The 21,111-nt window shown below is 38.1% G+C and overlaps 2 protein-coding genes and 1 pseudogene across 7 annotated transcripts; 1 reads left to right on the top strand and 2 right to left on the bottom strand.

Annotated features, from left to right (window-relative positions):
* Window positions 1-1,838: 1,838 nt before the first annotated feature.
* On the bottom strand, window positions 1,839-11,933 carry rsph4a (radial spoke head component 4A). The gene is made up of 7 exons (XM_063500526.1): window positions 11,848-11,933; window positions 9,702-9,924; window positions 6,626-6,895; window positions 5,690-6,139; window positions 5,400-5,544; window positions 2,168-2,285; window positions 1,839-2,070 (listed from the first exon to the last, which is right to left on the bottom strand). Exons 1-7 carry the CDS (start codon window positions 11,931-11,933, stop codon window positions 1,839-1,841), a joined length of 1,524 nt encoding a protein of 507 aa, XP_063356596.1.
* LOC134646845 (regulator of G-protein signaling 7-like) lies at window positions 7,624-9,494 on the top strand (annotated as a pseudogene).
* A 1,138-nt stretch (window positions 11,934-13,071) lies between the features above and the next one.
* Window positions 13,072-19,956, bottom strand: dohh (deoxyhypusine hydroxylase/monooxygenase). 6 transcript variants are annotated; one of them, XM_063500970.1, is made up of 6 exons: window positions 19,899-19,956; window positions 19,224-19,333; window positions 18,499-18,666; window positions 17,376-17,452; window positions 14,595-14,850; window positions 13,072-14,337 (listed from the first exon to the last, which is right to left on the bottom strand). In XM_063500970.1, exons 2-6 carry the CDS (start codon window positions 19,327-19,329, stop codon window positions 14,027-14,029), a joined length of 918 nt encoding a protein of 305 aa, XP_063357040.1. In that variant the 5' UTR covers window positions 19,330-19,333; window positions 19,899-19,956; the 3' UTR covers window positions 13,072-14,026. The 6 variants fall into 6 exon arrangements, with proteins under 6 accessions (XP_063357040.1, XP_063357039.1, XP_063357037.1 ...); XM_063500969.1 differs by having other exon boundaries at window positions 19,224-19,330; XM_063500967.1 differs by having other exon boundaries at window positions 19,868-19,954.
* Between the last annotated feature and the right edge of the window lie 1,155 nt (window positions 19,957-21,111).

The raw sequence follows: 21,111 nt of genomic DNA, 5'->3' as shown, positions 1-21,111 counted from the left end.
TAGACAGTAGACCAGATATCCTGGTAGATTTCTAGATTTTCTGTAAGTGTTAATAGGCTATGGAATCTTAAAAAAAGGACACCTACATTTTACTTTCTGACCTCATATCAAATTTGTACATAGATTAAGCCTGTGTTTGAATTCTGTTTTTATATTTAACCTTCACTCTCAAGCCCTTAAATGGCACAGTCTACAGTTCAAAAAATAAAAACTAAAACTGTCAGGAGCAGGTTATCTTTAAAGTTTTAGTTTTAAATCAGGTTTCACTGTGATATTGTCAAAAAAGGCCATGAGGTTGATAACAAGAGTGAACCTAAATGCAGAACCAACAAAGAAACAAAGGTTTCAGAGTTTATTTTCACACAAAAGAGTTATGGTAAGTACTGGGGAACACAGGGTTCTCTTCCAGATCTGGAGAGTGTGTCATGGTATACTGAGGGAAGAGAGGAGAAATTAGGCAAGTCCGGACTGAGGGTACATGTTTGAGGCTGATCAGGAGGTTGAACTGACTCTAAGCAGTTTTGGTGACAGCGCATACTCCATGAAATTAAATGCTATTCATTGCAATATACTGGACATTCACTGATAAGATTCAACATACTGTTTTAGAGAGGCTGAGATTAGGTGAACATGGTCCTTCATGAATATGAATGTGTGCTCTTGTGTTATTAAAACAAATGTACTTAAATTAATAGTCATCTCTACTCTTTGTCTTGCTCGATGCCAGTAATATAAGGAGTGACAGAAGTGACAGCTATCGTTGTAATCACCCTGTCTCTGGTCTTTTAACTCAAACTACCACAAGTTTAAAGGCTGCAGATTGCAGCCATTACTTTAACACTGTATATAAATGTAACAGGGCTCAGTGCTGGTTCTTACAGTTTGAGCTACTTCAAACTTTATTTGGGAATTTCACATTAAGATACTAAAAATGGTAGCTAGGTAGTACTGCTGTAATATTTTCATATGCTATGATGATCTTAAAAGAGCGGGGTTACATCTAGTCATGCTAGCATTAGCCATGTTAGCATATTACATTCAACTGGGGTTGCCAACTTTTTAACTATCAAATAAGGGACACTCTGGCATGCTAGAAGCACAATGCACAGCCAGCTGGGCATAGTGTAAATATGTGCTGTATGTTCATAATCTTTTTCATATAATAAAAATACAGTAAAATGTTGGTATATATTTTAATCAACATCTAATCTAAAACAACAAAGTAAATTATAGCAGAAATCACATGGGTATTTCCTTTGAAAAATAAGCAAAAAATATTCAAATAAAGTACTGTAAATACGGGCTAAAGTTACCCAGTTTATTATGCTACGCAGACCAAACAGCACCTTGTTTTTATTTATTACTCCTCTTATGACTGGACACAAGCACTGGTCTGAGTCGACAGGCACACACTCAGAGGTTCAGCTCTCCGTTAATCTTTGATTTTTGAATCCATTTACTCATAGCGCTCTTTTAAATTGTATATTTAAAAAGATTTTCAAAATCTGTTTTTTAATTTAGAATTCAAAAATGGTTTTTTAAACGTGGCTTTCATTGAGAGTTTTTTTTTTTGTGAAATCTATTTTTGATTTCAAGTATTTATTAATGGATCAATAATTCATTTTGAAATATTCAATAAGAAATCAAATCAAAAATAATACCATTTATTAAATTTATTAAAGAGTCAGTGAACTTTTCCACAACATCTCATTTCACATCTGCCCTCTAAATATTAAAATACATTCTCCTAAACTACATTAAAGGTCCATGAGTAAACTAATTTATTTGACACTGGCTTGCATATCTTTTTTCTTTTTAATTTAATGTCAACTTTTTACTCAGTCATCCTCTTCTTCCTCCTCTTCATCTGTCGCCTCCATTTCCTCTCGGACAGCCTGTTGCTCCTCTAAAGCTTCTTTCAGGGCCTGTTCCTCCTCCAATGATGGGTCCAAGGCCTCTGTGATTTCGGGTACACTAGGATATTCTTTCTGTGGCAGTGGGAGGACAGGTGGGGTATACCCTCCTCCAGTATACTTTAAACCCCACCCAATATATATGTTGTCAAACTTCCTGTATTAAGAGACAGCACATGGTACTTTGTAATTGCACCTTCAGGACAATATGATATCATATGTACAAACAAAGGCACTCTGATTTTCTCACTTACTTTCCACAGGCATATGCATATGCGCCTGGCCAGAGGTTAGAACGCAGCACTGCTACTGCATGCTGAGATGTCAGTGTGGAGGACAAACTAAGGCTCCATGGAGGAGTGTTGAACATTTCTGAGAAAAAACAGACTCAATAAATATATATATATGTATATATATATATATATACATATATATATATATATACATACGTATATATATGTATATATATATATATATATATATATATATATACACACATACATATATATATATATATATATATATATATATACACACATATATGTATTTATATATATATATATATATATATATATATATATATATATATATATATATATATATATATATATACAGTGTTGGGGAGTAACGGAATACATGTACCGCCGTTACGTATTTAGAATACAAAATATGAGTAACTGTATTCCGTTACAGTTACTGTTTAAAAAGGTGGTATTCAGAATACAGTTACTTTGTTGAAATAAATGGATTACACGGCGGTACTTTCCTGTTTCATATTGTCGCGGGTCAGGACTGTTTGGGTTTTGTTTGACAGCTACGTTCTGTTGTTCCAGGCGGCAGCGTTACGGTTGCCATGGTTACAGGGTGACGCTCTCTCTCTCTGCGTGTTTCCTGGGTGAGAGAGCGCTTTTTTGTTGTTGTTGTTGTGCTAAGCTAAAAGGCAGAATGCTACAGACATGGCCCTAAAGAATGTAGCCTCATGGGCAATGTAGTCCGTGCTGCAGCGAGAATGGACTACTTAAATGGACGTTATGTGTCTGTGAGCGAGGGAGGGAGAGAAAGGAAAGGTCCGAGCTGTCACGGAGCAAAAACGGGAGCTGGAAGCATGTAAATATAATAATAACCACTGCAGCCAAGAAGAGTGCCTGACGAGCCCATTTGTAAGTAAGATATTAAGACTCAACTGTACACTGTGTTCGTGTTTTCCTCCGGAAAAAATAAGTTCCGTTGGAGCAGCCTTTCAACGCCTCTCTCTGTCTCTAGCAAAGTTGACCCAGCAACAAAGTAAAGCTAGTTTTCAGCTACGAGCCCGACACGAACCCGACGTATTAGCCAGAGGTCCCTTTACTACGGTTCGGAGCCGCGGACCTTCAGTAACAGTAATAAATCACAGCAATAGTACATTCACGTAGTTGTAAACAACATGATAATATATTAAGTAATCCAAAGTATTCAGAATACGTTACTCTCATTGAGTAACGTAACGGAATACGTTACAGAATACATTTTGGGGCATGTATTCGGTATTCTGTAATGGAATACATTTTAAAAGTAACCTTCCCAACACTGTATATATATATATCTATTAGGGGTGCAACGATACTCGTATCGATATTGAACCGTTCGATACAGTGCTTTCGGTTCGGTACGCATGTGTATCGAACAATACAAAATTTTTAATTTATTTTATCAACTTTTCTTCTGACGATGCTGTGGATCTGCGTTCGACTACTCCGCCTAGGCTGCACTGTCGAGCGCAGATCCACTGAGCGCAGCGCAAGCTAGCAAGACAGAAGCTTAGCTCATTGCAGCATGGCAAATTGAACCTCCCCCACCCTCATTCAGACCTGGCCTTTGGAACTATTTTGGTCTTCACGTGAAGTATGACCCTGAAGGTAAGCGCATCATGGACAAAAGTAAAACAGCAATGTCGGATGTGCCACGCAATGCTCAATTACATGGGTGGGAACTAGTGCGTTAGCGCAGTTTGCTCGTTAACGTGTTGACGCCGTCCAGCCCCACGCACGGGGCGATCTGCGGTAGCTCGTTAACGGAGATTTGCCTTGTTGTGGCGTTAATGTCATTTCAGATTAACGCTGACAGCACTAGTGGGAACACAACGAATATGACTGCACATTTACTCCGACATCATCCTAGTGCAAAGACAAGTGGAAGCAGACAAAAACAACAAGCACGCATGCTACAAACTTTACCCGTGTCATTTAGACAGCCGTTAGCACATGATTCTCCTTATGGGGACCTGATATGTTTAATATGCTGCTTAGAGTATACCCCAGAAGAAGGGTATAGTATAGCTTTTATTTTGGAAAGAGCCATTTCTCTGTAATAAACTCTCTTTTCCAAAGATGAGGGATTTTTCCATGAGATATTTATTTTTTTATTACTTTGTCGTTTCAGCAACATTAAATTTAAAAACTGTACTTTTGAGTTAAAATATATATTTATAATTTTAATAAATGACAAATTAAAAAAGCATGAACATTCTTTTGTATCGAAAAAATATCGAACCGTGACACCAAAGTATCGAACCGAACCGAACCGAACCGTGAATTTTGTGTATCGTTGCACCCCTAATATCTATATATATATATATATATATATATAGATATTAGGGGTGCAACGATACATATATGTACATATACATATATATATATATATATATATATATATATATATGGGTTACATTCAGCATACATACATATATATATATATATATATATATATGTATATATATATATGTATATGTATATATATATATGTATATATATATATGTATATGTATATATATATATGTATATGTATATGTGTATATATATATATGTATATGTGTATATGTATATGTGTATATATATATATGTATATGTGTATATGTATATGTGTATATATATATGTATATGTGTATATATATATATATGTGTATATATATATGTATATGTGTATATATATATATATGTGTATATATATATATATATATATATATATATATACATATATATGTGTATATATATATATATATATATATATATATATATATGTGTGTATATATATATATATATACATATATATGTGTGTATATATATATATATATACATATATATGTGTGTATATATATATATATATACATATATATGTGTATATATATATATATATATATATACATATATACATGTGTATATATATATATACATATATACGTGTGTATATATACATATATACGTGTATATATATACATACGTATACGTATGTATATATATACATATATACGTATACGTATGTATATATATACATATATACGTATACGTATGTATATATATACATATATACGTATACGTATGTATATATATATATATATATATATATATATATATATATATATATATATATATATATATATATATATGTATGCTGAATGAAATTTACTAAACTACTGGTTTGGCTGAAAAATGTCCAAAGTCAAAGACTGACCTGCATCTTGGGAGATGGGTGTAAACATAGGGGGTCCAACCTCTGGCTCTGGCTCATCAGGCTCTTCTTCCTTCTCATCAGCTTCTCCCTCCTCATTAGATTCATCTCCTGGTTTTACTGCCAAGTTCACCCATGTACAGCGACCCTAAAATCAATTTTTTTTTTACACATTATATAAAGGCAATAGAGGCTCCAGCCTCACTGCGACCCTGAAGAAGATGGATGGACAAATCCAGACACACTCATAAGCTGAAAGAATGCCCATGAACCTTGTCTGATCAGACTCGTACCTGCAGCAAGATGTGTTGAACATGATGCACCCAGTTAGACAAAGACTCAGCCATTTCAGCAGCTGGAATACCCTCAAAGTCTGGATTTGGTTCATAGTTGCTCTGGGATACTTCATCTTCCTCATCACCTTCTTCCTCTAGAACCTGGTAGAAGCCCTGAGGGCTTACTTGTGTGCCAGCAGAGATTCGGGCAATCTGTGCTCGTAAATAGTTAGCTTCATTCCCAGGAAAAGGTGGGTAGCTCACAATTGGGGTGTCCAGCTTCCCAGTGAAAAATTTCCGGATCTGTCGAGCAGCAGTGATCTGTGCAGGACTGACTGAAGGTAACTTTACCCAAGGAAGACCAGGCTCATTGCACACATAGTAAACAAACTTATTAGCACCTGTTCCTGTGGCTTCCTTTGGCACAACTGATGGGGGTTTATAGGTCGACTGAGGAAGTTGATCTATCTGAAAGCAAAAGCACATTTGGACTAAATTAATAATTCACCAATTAATTTTACTTCAATACTTTGTGAAATAATCAGGTGGGGGAGTAGATCCTACCCTTTTCCTCAGCTCCATAACTTCATTTTTACAACTGTTTACAACATTTTTCTTTGTTTGTACCATTTTTTATCATTGTATTGTTTGTGATATTACAGTATATAGTATATATTGTATATCATAATAACACAGAGTACTGTGTTAATATGATTCACTGTTGTCTAGTACTGTTATCATGATAGAGCTCCCCAATATTGAGGAGGTACTTTGTTGTAGAAAACAAAGTAGAGAAGTACCTGGTATCAAAAGTAAATGAAGTTTACGTTGCAATGACATGCCAAGGCAGAGGAGTGTAACATCAGTCTAAAAAGTAGGAATGTGTTTCTTTTACTACTCTTTATTACAAGCATGTCTAATTCATTTTCAATACCATGCTTTTTACTTCCTCACCTCATTCTCCTGAGTATCAACCTCTCGCTCCTCGTCTTCAGCTGGTTCATCGACGCTATGGTCGTCCCCTTCAACAACAACTTCAGCAACAATATAGCTGTTCTCTGTTCCCAAAATCTTGCCCCATAGTCGGCAGTGCAACAGCGGCTGTGACTCAACAAGCTGCTTGAGAGCAAGAAAAATTCTCTGCATCTCATCTCTGCCCAAACCCACTCCAGCCTGCTCCAGGTAGAAGCTCAACTCACTCACATTAGGAAGAGGTGTTTCCACCTAAAAAAGACCAATAAGCTGTGTTACACAATACAAATTCAGTTTTATATACTGAACAAGTATACAAACATAAAGTTGCCAAGAAATTAAAAGAGTTATTAAAGATATAATATAAGACTCATTGGATTAAAGTCAGCTGGAGAACAAAATATCTTACAAATGTGTTAAGTAAAATACTACAGGCAGAAACTCAGTGCTCCACAAAGCCCATACACATACAAAAAAGCTATTATTATGACTCATTACTGTCCACAAAGTCAATATCCTGCATAGAAACACTAGAAAGGAGTCTGATGATGTTCACTCTACAGTTTTAAACACCTTGATTAGCACTAAGATTGGCACTTTAGTTTAACACAACTTGTAGCAACTCCTTTCCCCAAATGAAGGATGACACTTTACTGATGAATTTTTAGGTTTAATGGCAATAAATCCTCATTTTCACCATAAGAGCTGGAAATGTATACACAAAAACAGCGTGCAAGTTAAAATCCACACTCTTCAATCTCATTGACAGAGGTGTATAAAATCAATCATCTAATGAAGCAGGCTGCCTTTACAAACATTTGCAAAAGAACGTCATTCTAAAGAGCTCATTGAAGCGTCAAAAACAAGTGAATGAAGTATCTACATTTTTTTTATATGTATGGTTTTTTTTTATTTTTACGTATATAGTTCACATTCTCGTGTATTGCAAAATGTTATTTAAAAAGTTATAACTACATATAATGAGCTTTATGTACTGCAGGGTTGGAAGGATATTGCTGCGATAGAGAGAAAAGGCCATGTATTTTTTTCTCACCTTCATACAACCTGAGGATTTACTGCAGAAAACGATGTAGCTCACTATTAATATTTTCATTAACAATCTCTAATGGTCAGCATGTCACTGTTGTCTCTAAAAATATGACAAACTAATAGCTCGTTCTCTTCTTTCCTCTGTCTTCTGTCATACACTGACCACTACTTGGAGTATCACCCATTTGACATCACCAGAACCATCCAACCCCTGGACCAGCGATGACTCTACTTTCTGGGATTTGGAGGCTAGTAAGGAGCCCAGTAAGAAAAGGGTGAAGTGGGGCTTCTCCCTGGAGGAGGCCTTAAAAGATCCAGCAGGACAAGTTTCTAGAATCAGAGTTTAGCCCAGAAAAGCTCAGGTGCTGGCTGGTTGTGCAGGGGTTAAAGAAGAGGCCTCAACAGGAAGTTGCACAGAAGCCACAGGACATCTGGGCAGATGGAGTGCCCAGCTCTATCAACCTGGACTCCCACAGCTACAAATGCACCAGTCAAAACCTGAATGATCCTGGACATCACAGCTATGAAGAAGCATAGGATAGGACTACATCTAAAAGCTGATGAAAAGTGACAGTTATTCATGTTTTCTACAGTCCAACCTGTACCAAGAACTTCTGATGGTGAGGAAAAAACCTGAAACGGAGCAGGGCAAACACACCTTCCTTCAACCGCAGTGTGGGCAATTCATTGATGGGCATATGACTGATGGGCCTCATGCAGTCGTTCTGACAAAGTCTGGATTAAGAACAGGTGGAACCATACCCAGAAGAGCTGCTTACCCATGGCAAGCAGATGGAGAAGGACCCTGGGCTTGTGTAGCTGTAGGAGGTGGATAAGGGTGTCAAACAAGCTTACACCACTGGACTGGACTACTACCATGTGTACCATGTGTGAAATTCAACTCAGATAAGTTCAAGCAGACCAACAGCATGCAATAAGTCACCAGACCTGACACCAATGCTATCACAGTGTAGTGTGCACTCACATATAATGTAATTCAGCACACTTGCTGCTTTTGTCTGTCTCCCTGCAGTTATATCTGTGTAACATACGGTAGTACTATAGTTGGTACAGTAGTATGTGTTAGTAGGTGCAATAGTAGCCACTAATACTGAAATTTAGTACAACCACACACTGGAATATCTGCTTTCACAACCCACGTAAACAGCACCAAACATGAAGGCCATACGTATTATAGAAAGCTAATAGAAATCAGTGTTGACTTGATCATTTGGATATATTCTTAATCTACAAATCAGTGATTATTTTACCCTAAACACATGTTGTGAACACCCAGAGGTGAACATCTTGTCATCTAAAGGTAAGTTGATAGGTTTACAAACAGTTGTATTGCTTTAAATGGGTGAGTGGATAAAGGTTAGACTTTACTCTTCTAAACACTCCACTTCAGGCAGACACAGCCACATATATTTGCCTGACTTCTTCTCTACTCTTCTACTCTTCTCTACTCTCCATTTTGATAAAGTATATAGTTAGGGCTGGATCAGGTGATCAGAATCCTCCCTTAGTGTTAGTCTTCTTCGGTCACCTTTTTCACTCAATATGTGTTTATACAGCACTCTGCATTCAATTATTAGTTATTAATAATCTCTGGCTCTCTTCCACAGCATGTCTTTGATTCCGTCTTCCTCACCTCATCCAAAACCAGTCATGACAGATGGCCATCCCTTCCTGAGCCTGTTTCTGCTCAAGGTTTCTTCCTGTTAAAACTGAGATTTTTCTTCTCACTGTCGCCAAGGCACTTACTCATAGGAGGTCATATGATTGTTGGGGTTTTCTCTTTTTTCTCTGTATTGCTGTAGGATCTACCTTACAATATAAAACGCCTTGAGGCAAATGTTGTTGTGATTTGACACTATATAAATAAAACTGAATTGAACTGATCCACAACCTAATCTCATATCCATCACCTTAGCATTTAACAAAGGGACAGATTGCTGTATATAAAAGTTGTAGAACAAACAGTGTAGGTGTGTGTGGTCAATACCAGTTCCTCCTCATGATCCACATCTTTTGGCCGAGTAAAGAGCAGGCGCTGTTGCTCAGCCAGCTCCACATCAGCTGTAGTCTCTGGATGATCTTGCAGAGTGCTCTGCATCTCTTCTAACAAACCCCGTTTTACATCACTGCTCATATCCTCTATCACATCCACTGCATTATGTGGCTGCTCATCCATCAACTTCATCAGCAAGCGAGTGAGGTGGTCATAACTAGAACATCAGTTACACAGTTTAGTACATATCAACCTAGAAATCTTAGTTGTACATATTAGCACACATATTAATACACAGATACCATATGGTTCCACAAGACATTTTTTTGTTTGTCATGAGATTATTCTGTTGTATTGCTGTATTATTTCATCTAAACTGCATCTTTAAATGTTGCAAAATTTGGTCTTGCAACAGTTTTGAAGTTCTCACCTCTAAAGGTGCATTTCCCCTGGCAACTCATATGGGCAGCACAACACTAGTTAACATGCAAAAATTTAGCCAGAATTTAATTAGAGTGAAAAAGAAGCTCTTGTGTCACTGAATAAGTCACAGACACCAGTTCCAATGGCTGTGGCTCAGGATGCCGTGAGCGTACATCTACTAATCAGACCACCATCTATGGGGGTTTTATCCCGAGGGATCATCAGAGATCATCAGATGACGGAAAACTGAGACAATATATACACACAGTAAGTGATTAGGGAGGTGGTAAACATCAGGAAAGATAGCTGCAAATAACTCGGAATTAACGAGACAGGAAATAAAGAAATAATACATGAACTAACACACACACATACAGAAACCCAATGTGCGTTCAAATAGCCAATTTTGCTTAGGAAGGTTCCTAACAGACGTGATATGGAAGTATCTGGATGGAGGACATAATAGTATTCTTCAAATACTAAGGAAAGAAGCTTCAGTGCTTTAATGCTTGCGTCCTCTGCATAGCATACTGGACCATCCTTTATGAAAGAGGAGGAGAAACTGAAGAATGCAGAACGTTACTGTATAATGGCATTACAAATTGATGATTAAGATCTATATTAACTGATAAAAGTGTGCTTAAGGTTCTGTATAACCCGTATTCATTAGTAATGTTCTTTGCTGTAGAGACAAGGAAAGCGACACTGAACATGATACACATAACACTGGAGACTATCAAAATAAAACAAGAAACAGACAGAGGCTAGACACAGGAAGACAGGGGAAACAAACAGAGACAAGACTGACTAAATAAAGGGAATGCAGGGAGGCGACACAGAGACAAGACTAGGAAGACAAACACGAAGAAAGTGAAGACAGAGAGAGAGCAAGAGAGAGAATGACAGGGAAAGCGGGAGAGAGAAATGGAGACAAGACAGAGACAAAAACTTGACATTCGCAACCAGACATAACATACTACACATAGGGGATTGCTGGGAAGGATCCACAGAGACCAAGTCAAACAGGACACGGAAGGGAACGAAACTCAGTGAAATCAGAATGAACTAGATCTAGGGGTTATACAGCTATGGATATCATTACAAAATCTTATCCATAGCCTGATAATGCCCTGGTGCCAATACAGCTTTAACATGTTTCGAACATTTTTGCTGATATGTTATTAGTTACATTTGAATCACAGATCAAATAACATCGAATTAAGCAAAGGAGTTATAAAGAAAGGGAAAATGTTGAAATTCAGTGAATGTCTCTGTTTAGGAAAGTTTATTCATGCTTATTGCATTGTACAACTAACTTTTCAAAACTGGAGGTACTGGTCTTGTAGTGTGGAGGCAAAGTTATGGAATCACAAAACATAATGATACGATGTGGTGTATATATCATATTATATTATAAATATGTTCATTATTATAACTTAAATTACATCAGCAAGGAAGCTGATTAAATATTGACCGATAACGTATTGCGAATGGGTGGGATTAAATAGGTGTGCACTTCTTCCCACTGCTTTCCATATGTAACTGAATCAGAACCGGTGAAGCAATGTTGAAATGTATTGGCTTTATTATGTATAGCATTTTTTTTTTTCTAAATGAACTTGTGCACATTGTTTACATGATTGAAATAAATTAGCAAACAGAAAAGTAGATCATGAGAGCATCAGATACTAACTAGTACTATAAAAAGGTAACTTACAGGTTCAGGTTGCTTTTCGTGCTGTTTTTCAACATATAAGACTTGAACGCGGCAGCTGACTGCACTCTCTCCTCTTTTCCGTCCATCGTTCGTCAACTACGTCTGAGGTGTGGACAGAGTAACGGGTTATACAAGCGTGGAAAAGACTTCCAAAATTTTGTCTTACCGCTTTCTCAATGTACCGCCGTATACAGACTCCAAGGGTTGCTATGGTTACTGTAACGGTGGCGCTCGCTAACAGAGGGCTCTAGTTGCTAGGCTCGCGGATGCACCCTGGCGGTTAGTGATGTGCGACACCACTGCTTTCCTTTGCTATCCGATACCAGGATGTGTTTGGAAAATCAAAACTATACCGTCATAATGAAAACAAGACATCATACTTCTTCTTCTTATTGTTTAATTATTAAGAATTATTAAAAAATAATTAAAAAAAACACTGAAAGATCAACACGTACATTTTATAATATTTAAATAACAATCAAAAACAAATGTGTCCGACTGAATATAAAACATTATATAAACATTTTATAGATACATTATATTATCTATTTTATGTATAAAATATTTTGAGTTGTATTTTTATTTTTTAAAGCCTACAATGGCTGTTTTACTGCAGGTATGTGGTCTATGTGGTTCTAAGATACCTAGTCTATATAATCCACTTTAAATCTCTACAATTTGGATTCTGTAGTTTTAAGGATGCAGGGAATTTCCATTTTTTAAACATCAACACAAATCTACACTTACACATAAACCACTTTCCAAAATTCAGCAACAGTGGTACACATTGCCAACAACTCACATTTGTCCTTTTGTACCTGGATAGTGTTCACCTGCAGCGCCAAAGGGCTTTGTGAGAAATGCCTGGCTTGCAGTCTCTGCTCTTATTCATCCCAGGGATGTTCTATTGGGTTGAAGTCGGGACTCTGTGCAGGTGAAGTTCTTACACACCAAACTCAATCACCCATGTCTTTATGGACCTACTCTGGACTACGCTGACAGGTGTGATAAGGATTCTTTATTTGGCATGAACTTGGTAACCCCTGAATCCCTGTAAATAGTAATCCAGATTTGGTAATACTGGTAAGTCTGTACTTTATTGCTTACTTACTGATGCTTACAAATAAAGCTTTAATTATCTGATGTGCAAAACCACAAGCAGTTATGAGAATTTGAGTTGTAGGACTTGAGGGAAGAAAGACTTAGTGAAACTCAGGAGAGACATTAGTATGTAAGATCATTTTAATTTTATACAGTTGACTGTAAATAACAAAAAAATTACATTTAAACTGCAAGCTGTGCTCCATGGTAATTTAGGAGCAAAGTACCAAGAGAAGCACGACAAATCAAGGTCTACCTCACACCACGAATGCTTGTAGCAGAAAGTTTAGAATGAGGACTTTGCATCAAACTGTAGAGCCACAATGCAGGATGAATTCAGATTGAGCAGAGAGTCCTTACTTAATAAAATAGAGGGTCCAGGAGGGTTCGCTCTCTCTTTGCCACTCTTTTCTGTCCCATTTTCTTGTTTTTCCTTCTCTTCTGTGTTGTTTTGTCTTTTGCACGTGAATATGCGGAAGGCTCTATAGCCTGCTTTGTGTTGTCCTGCTGTTCTGTTGGTTGTGACAGTCCATTTTATCGTTTATATGACTCCATTCAATAAACTAACTCTGCTCTTTTCCAGTTGATCTCTTTGAGTGGGTTGATTTTAAGTTGGACATAAAAAAAACTCAATATGGAAGCTGGATAGAGTTGATTACTTTGGCTTTAAAATTTAGGACCCAACAAACCACACTCATTTATCTCCTGATCACCAGTCTGCTTCTGGTGCCATACAACACAGGCTGACTGGTTGTTAGAGCAGTCCTTCGTTACTCACTCCATTGCTTCTGTGCACGTCTCCCAAGGTTGCTGTTGGCTGGCCTGCTTCTCCTCCATATTTGTACTTGGGGATGATTTGAAGAAGCAGCTGAATGATGGGGCAAGAGCAGCGGCTGGTCAAAGGCACAGGCTATTAGGGTGGATGACCCTATATTATCCATGTTCCACCCTTTATTTTTTTTTTAATATATTTGGTTTTCCACTTAGCTATATTGAAGTATAGAAAATATTACTGTTAACAACAAATTGTGTTTAATTACCCTTAAACACAAGGTGACCTCAGTACGGACCTAAATAATTAACCCTGTAACCTGACCAATCCATCTGCATACTGGAACTGTCCACTGTTTTCATACTCCAACATGTCAAGTGCAACCTCACAGCTCTCCTTGACAACACGCTCTTGGTCTTCACGGTAACGCTGCAGCACGGCCAGACACTCGTCTTTGCCAATTGAGCCTAGAGCCTCTGCTGCCTCGTGCCGGACCATGGGGTTCTCGGTGGAACGCTCCAAAGCTGCACGGAGGGCTGGGACTGCTGCTGGATGCTGCATCTGCCCCAGAACATAGCCAATCTCATGACGAAACAGAGCACTGGAGCATTGCAGGCCTGGAGGCAAACAGAATAGGATGCACATATTACTTTCCACCTGTGTAGTGCTAGATACTTATTTTTATACTTCACAAGGATTTACAGTTACTGACTTTCATATATGCATATATTTTATTAGGTGCTCAGTAACGACATCTTCAAGTTCCTTGAGAGTGTTCTAGAACCATGGCTTTCATGTAGTATTATGAGATTAACGATGACTGCTGAGTGAAATAAATGTTCACATAACTGTTTACCATGAAGTTGGACCTTACCATCTCCTAGTGCCAACACAGCCTCCTCAGTGCCAAGGTTACGCAGGGCAAACATGGCACGGTAGCGGTCAAAGAGTGGCAGGCTTTCATCCAACAGTGCGGACCGCAGCTCTGGCACGCTCTTCCTTGCTGCTGGAGGGGCTGGGTCTACAGAGCAGTAGGGGTTTTTATCTGTGTGTCCGTCCTGCAACGTTTTCTCTCCTCCACTCTGAAGCCATTCCAGCCGTCGAACAGCCAATTGACATGTCTCTGCAACCTGTATAGATTGAATGTCAGCTTTTATGTCATTTTCTGTATCAACTGAGTGTTAATAATTGAGAGTGCAAGCTGCAATTTTAGTTGTGGTTCCAAGTATCAAGAGTAACTGAAATTATCACCAAATGTAAACCTCAAAGAATAATAAATGACATTTGTTCATAAACAAAAATATGTCCAATTATGAAGTTAAAACACTGGAATACTAAGGCAAATGAGATTATATACTGGGAAAGCCAGTGGTTCAGTCCAGGGTCTTCCCTTGGCAGGAAAAAAAATTGCCCCCTATGAGATCATAGGTGTGAGTTAACTGTCAAGTGTGTGACTGTGTTAAATAAAGCACAGTTGTATGCTGTATGAAGCATGCTAAATGACATATCAGACTTAAATTCTTCCAAAAGTTGAAGTCATATTTATTTTGTCTCTGCTTAGCGTCTCTTAAAGTTCCTCTGACTTACATATTTAATGTTTCTGACAAACAATAAAACAACATGAGATGATGAGTATATGGGGACCATTAGGACTGTATTTTAACCAGCCAATTTCAAACTGCTGCTCTCCTCACATTCAGTTTTTATGACCGCAACATGGTATGTATACCCTCTGAAAATTAGCAAGATTTTGTTACCACTCACTTAGAACTCACCAAATCAAATGGTGGAGAGTCCCAGGTATTTAAACCCTAGTGGGGGTTGTGCCTTAATGTGGCCATTATGCTCACCATGTCTCACGCTGATTTTCGTTGTGACAAAACGTGGCACATTGTGCTGCGGCCACCACAAGAAAGTGTTTCCTTCCCACTGTCGCCAAAGCGCTTTCTCATAGGGGGTGATATGATTGTTGGGATTTTGAATTGAATTGATCAGACAGCTGCAGGGAGTTTATAGATACACCAAGAGTAAAACCCAGTAACATTCAACATTCAACACTGAATGTTGAATGTTAGCAATTTGAAGGAGTGAAATAAACCAGGAGTAAACGGAACACAGTTTTAGTTACCCTTGTGAACTACTGCTATAACCCCAACACGGCTTGAGCACCTCTGGGAATTTAAGTATTGGGTGGACAAAGTTCCACAGTCCCACATTTTAAGGAAAGTTTCACTGATACAGGAAATGATTGATACAGGTGACAATATTGTTAAGTATATATGATTAATTAAATAAAGTTCTACTGGAAAAACTGGCAATAATTGAAGCAGAGAGCAATAATTTTAGTAAGCTTGCATGTGCAAAGACGATCAATGGGATTGTTTCCATCTGTGCCTTACAATCCGAGGAATTGGTAAAGTGGGGATGGTTGACCTTGAAAATGGGAAAACAGACATGGGTATCACACTGGTATTGTTGTAAATTTTGCCTAGTAGCAATGGTACGAAAACAGCTGTCTCTGTAATAGAGTGGGAGTGAACAGGATTTATGCTGTAAAGACCACAAGAGTGAAGGGTTAGTTCAGTGCCTGTGGACAGATTATGTGAATCACAGTGGTTTCGGTGAAGGCAATTTCGCTTGAAAAAGTTCAGAGCAGTTGAGGAATGACAGGTTGTAGTACACAAAGGGAATGTCTTTATTAATGCATTAGCTCTTAAACCAGATGTACCATTGAACTCTGAACAGCTGAACTTTACATTACTAAATAAGAGGGGGTACGACAGCAAGTCAGAGGTGACACATTGCTTTCCAGTGGCTGCCCACGAGGTGTATAAAGCCTTTCTTGAGGTTCTCTGACAATATATTAAGTCATTAGTGCCAAGACAGACAACTACTGCAGAGACTTTGTGGTCTTAATGTCCTTCATGTGGGCACCGCTATGTGTCAGACCATAGAGTGGCCAACAACAAGCACCAGAATTAAAAGAACACTCAAGGTGGTGGCAGATGGTGAGCAGTTAGGGGGCACAGTAGCATGTCATCAATCAGATGCAGCAGTGGGAGCAGTAACAGCAGCAGAAAGAGAGGTGGCAGTGGCAGCAGCAGTGCCCAACCAAGACAAGCGCTGATCCCCAACTTACAAGACGGAGTCTTGGATATCATCTTGTAACACTGAGTATACCAGCAGACAATGTCCACACACATGCATAGTCTGAGAGCAGCAAGCAGTTAGTAAACAGGCTAAAAAAATAAATAATAATAATATTTTAAAAAGGCTAGCAAGGAAACCACGCTTCAGGGATGGGTTGGAATGCAGTGGTGACACTATAGAGTTGAAGATGTCAAAGTAGAGGGTATAGTTTCTGTACCACCCAAGATTTAATAAACTTAGTAAAAGTTTTTAGGAAAAACTTTAAAAGGCAGCAGGAAACATCAAGAGCAGCCTGAAAGATGGCAGTTAGGAAGTGATGTGACAATAAAGGCATGATAACAACCAGTCAATTCAAATACAGCAGTCAATCATGTTTTTCAGTTACCTTCAAAATTAATTAATATCCTGTTAAATTAGTCCAAGCCTAAATTGTAGGTCTGTTCTGTAGCAGGTAAAATGAAAATCAAGTTGAAAGTTGTAGGCAAGTTTTGTGATATGCTCTTACCTCAATGACAGGATCCTGACTGTACTCTTTCAGTAGGTCCAAAACCACAGAATCACCAATTGCCCCCAGAGCTTCCCCTACAAGTACACAGAGATAGCAGTCAGACTTCAAAACTGCACCGCTGTTTCCAGCTTTCATTTGTTTTTGCATCCTGCAAGTCTCAAAATATTTTCTGAAAAGCATCCATCGTGCTTGCGCCAGGAAAGTATTGTGAGTTTGCATACACATGTATGTAAACTTATACTTTTCTACACAAACGTATGTTTAGCAGAAAGAGAGTGGTTAAATATTAGCTCACTAACAGTCCCTCATGCCAAATGCACATTCTCAGTTTCTTTCAGTTCAACGTGACCTTCTTTAGGGACAATTCTGGCAAAGTGTAGCCTTTACGCAAGGCACCTAGTGCTCCTTACAAAGACCACTAAAGCATTTTAATGTGGGGGCAGTATATTTGGCTACTCATTTTAGTATTTATTGTTTTGGCAGTCCTTGATATCATTCAGATGCCGTGATTGTGTACTCCAGTGGATGGAATTCCAGCTCCACTGTCTGCATCAATGGTCCTTGTGGTGCTCTAGAGACCAGAGCGAGCTAGGGAGAGGATTGCATCCCTCAAACCAGAACCTGCAGTACATGAAACTGGTCTACATGTCATTACTCCATCTCCACAAGGCTGCAGCGCAAAAAAAAACAAAAAAAACAAAGACTTTGTAACCAGCCCAAAATGGCAAAGCTTCAGACTCAATTGACAAGCAGCTGATTATACTGCTTTTTGTCACAAAGTACTTAGCAAAGATAAGATTTGTGAAGGAGCAACTAAATTATATTATTTAATTATACCACCTTACCTAAATTACTGTTAAGAAAAAAAATTGATGACACAAGAGAGTAGCTCATTTTCTACTTTTCTGCTACTCTAGGTATTTTACACAGTGCATGTGCCTCTATTGCATGCGTGTTGTAAAAATACAAAAAGCAGATTAATTGGGAACTTCTGTATTTAGTGCAGCAACAAATGAACACTTGGACACGCACCATCTGTGCATCTTACATAAAACATACTCTGTCAAAATACTTGTGTTTGGTAGTACACCGACTCCTCAACCTCATCAAGCAAGCTTACCTGCTTCATGCCTAACCATTGGCTCCTGCTGTTTATCTTTGAGAACAGCAGTCAAAGTAGGAATGGCCCGTTTGTCCTGCATCTGTCCCAGGCAGTAAGCCAACTCATGCTTCAGCAGGGCTGATTCATCAGCGAAGGCTTTGCTGATCCATTCTATAGCTTCAGCACCTGACACACACAGATAACAGCTTGAATTAGTTCACCCAAAAATCACTACAGGCATTCAGTCACAGCAAATATATTGCAACAATATGCAACAGCTGTGCTGTGATTTCAGTTTACATTAAAAACAGATCTCTCAGAGAAAGAGAAACAACTGAATGTCTTGTCTTTCAAACAGTACAGTGCTGCTTTCTGTGATTAAGCCAACCAGACGAAGAGGAAAAGACTGGAGGCTGCAAGTGTGATAGCAAGACGTTATTGCAAAGTTTAGGGATTTATAGATTACTTTTTTCCTGTGAGTTTTGTTGGAAAACATAGGGGCTACTAAAATATACTGAAAGGACAGAAACAACCACAACTACATTTGAAAAAAAAAAGAAAAAAGAAGAAACTGAATGTGTGGGGTGATTCCCACCCCTACAAACCAATGTTGGAGTCCTAAATACTACTGCAAATCTTGAGTACTGGGCACATGGATTGCTGCTATTTTGTTACTTAGCTGAGTGCTTTTGTCATTTATCCAGTTTTTGAAAATAAAAAACTCTGTGGTCCTGGTGTTTTACCTCCCAGGTTCCTCAGGGTAAATAAAGCTCTGAACCGCTTGGTCAGGTCCTGTCTCGGGTCCAACAGATCCTGTCCCATTGATGCAATCTTCTCGACAGTAGCCATGCTGCTGGAAAGAGAGGAACACACTTATGACTCTTGGACCTGTAAACTTAGAGCAACGTGAAAGCTTTTTTTGTCTCACTAATAGTTTAGTTGAGAAAATTATGTATATTCAAGTCTTAATTTATCTTATTTATGCTAAAAATCTAAGACTGCTAGGTATAAACAAAACTGTTATACAGACTATAACCGAGACATATGAGGATTTCGACTAAATACCTCGAGTCCAGGCCAATATTAAAACCAGCTATGGAGGATACAGTATTTAGATGTCGTTTCTGTCGACGGCCCGCAGCTAACTCTGTACTTTACATGATGTATTATTGATCTTTTTCACGCCTCTCTCCTTCCTGGTGAACACCGCTGTCACTTCACTACATCCCGGTGTCTTGCGCCTGCGTCGGGAGCACGCGCTGAGCACACCGGTTTCCACAAATAAACCATCGCCTTTCATTGGCTGAACTCTTTCACAACTACATCACACGGTATTCACTAACGCCACCACACAACGGTGCCCAGTGTAAACGTTGTCTAAACATACCGAGCTTCAGTATGTACAGTGTCTCACACACCTCCGTCACGGTCCAGACAGCACAATCCACGGACAGTCGCAGGAAGTGGTTGTGTCCTTCTTCTTTTTTGTTATTTTTGCAGGTGGTTGGAAAACTACGAAATTGTGTTTTGCCGCCACCAACTGGTATGGAGTGTAGACTGAAATGTCGCTCAAAAAAACAAAAAAAAAACAACAGGGCTATTTAAGAACATAAACCACACACCTTTACAATATTTGGGATGGAGGCGGCAATAGAAAAAAAAATCTAATAATGTTAGGTGTGTAACTTTTTCTTTAGTCGGACAGATAAAATACAAAAGAAGCTCATGCTATACAAGTGCAGCACAATTTACAGACAGTTGTACGGTTATTACTACTGTGAGGTTATGTCCTTCAAGTAAAAACGAGTACTTATTCACCTCAATGTTCTAGAGGGGGTTATTGGGGGGCTATTTTCCTTGAAAATTTCACCTGATAGTCAAGGAATTTAAATAAAATAGAGTAAATTTATAATTAGTCAGTTTGCTGATAATATGCCTTTGTTGTTGTTGTTTTCATTTTTTTGTAAAAGAACTTATGATCTCTAAAGGAACAAAATAAATTTTTCTCAAACGCATCTGGTCTGATTGTAAATGTTATGATATGTCAGATTTTAGCAATCTGCAATCTTGATTTAAATACTTTAATAAAGTATAAAGTATATCATAATAACAAAATGATCTGTTGTTGAAAGGAACATTTAAATACCACTCCTAGATTTCCTATTAAGCGATTTGAAATTGAGGTTGACTCATGTAATTTTTTGTACTTCTGAATGTGAAACTGGTGATCATCTCTATTTTAAATTGTCCTCATGTGAGTTTATTTTGGTCAGGCATTTACAGTTGACTCTATGTGAAAATAGTCAACATTTCCATGCTTACTTATTGTTTCTTTTATGAGTGGGTTGAACAACAAAATTTCTGATACTGTTAATCTAATTATTATTCTGGGTAAATACCATTTTAATTCTTCTTAAAATCATCAATTAATGTAATCTGTCTAACTGCATGTCTTTGGACTGTGGGGGGAAGCTGGAGAACCAGAGGATAATATGCAAGCTCCACACAGAAAGGCCAGATTGTGGATGTGAATCCAGGACCTTTTTGCTGTGACACAATAGTGCTAAACACTGTGTTGCCAAGCTCAAAATATGTATATGTAGATCCTTGCTCCTTTGACCCATCGAGCAT

Source organism: Pelmatolapia mariae, linkage group LG17, assembly GCF_036321145.2.
Source record: "Pelmatolapia mariae isolate MD_Pm_ZW linkage group LG17, Pm_UMD_F_2, whole genome shotgun sequence".
NCBI lineage: Eukaryota > Metazoa > Chordata > Actinopteri > Cichliformes > Cichlidae > Pelmatolapia > Pelmatolapia mariae.
This window is presented reverse-complemented; position numbering and strand designations above follow the sequence as displayed.

Coding starts and splice junctions, on each gene's coding strand:
- rsph4a (XM_063500526.1), bottom strand. CDS start 11,933: ATGGACGGAAAAGAGGAGAGAGTGCAGTCAGCTGCCGCGTTCAAGTCT. Junction 6,896..9,701: donor TGGATCATGAGGAGGAACTG/GTATTGACCACA, acceptor GGTCTTTTTTAG/GTGGAAACACCTCTTCCTAA. Junction 5,545..5,689: donor TTCAACACATCTTGCTGCAG/GTACGAGTCTGA, acceptor AATTGATTTTAG/GGTCGCTGTACATGGGTGAA.
- dohh (XM_063500970.1), bottom strand. CDS start 19,329: ATGGCTACTGTCGAGAAGATTGCATCAATGGGACAGGATCTGTTGGAC. Junction 18,667..19,223: donor TACCCTGAGGAACCTGGGAG/GTAAAACACCAG, acceptor TGTGTGTGTCAG/GTGCTGAAGCTATAGAATGG. Junction 17,453..18,498: donor AATGGTTAGGCATGAAGCAG/GTAAGCTTGCTT, acceptor GTGTACTTGTAG/GGGAAGCTCTGGGGGCAATT.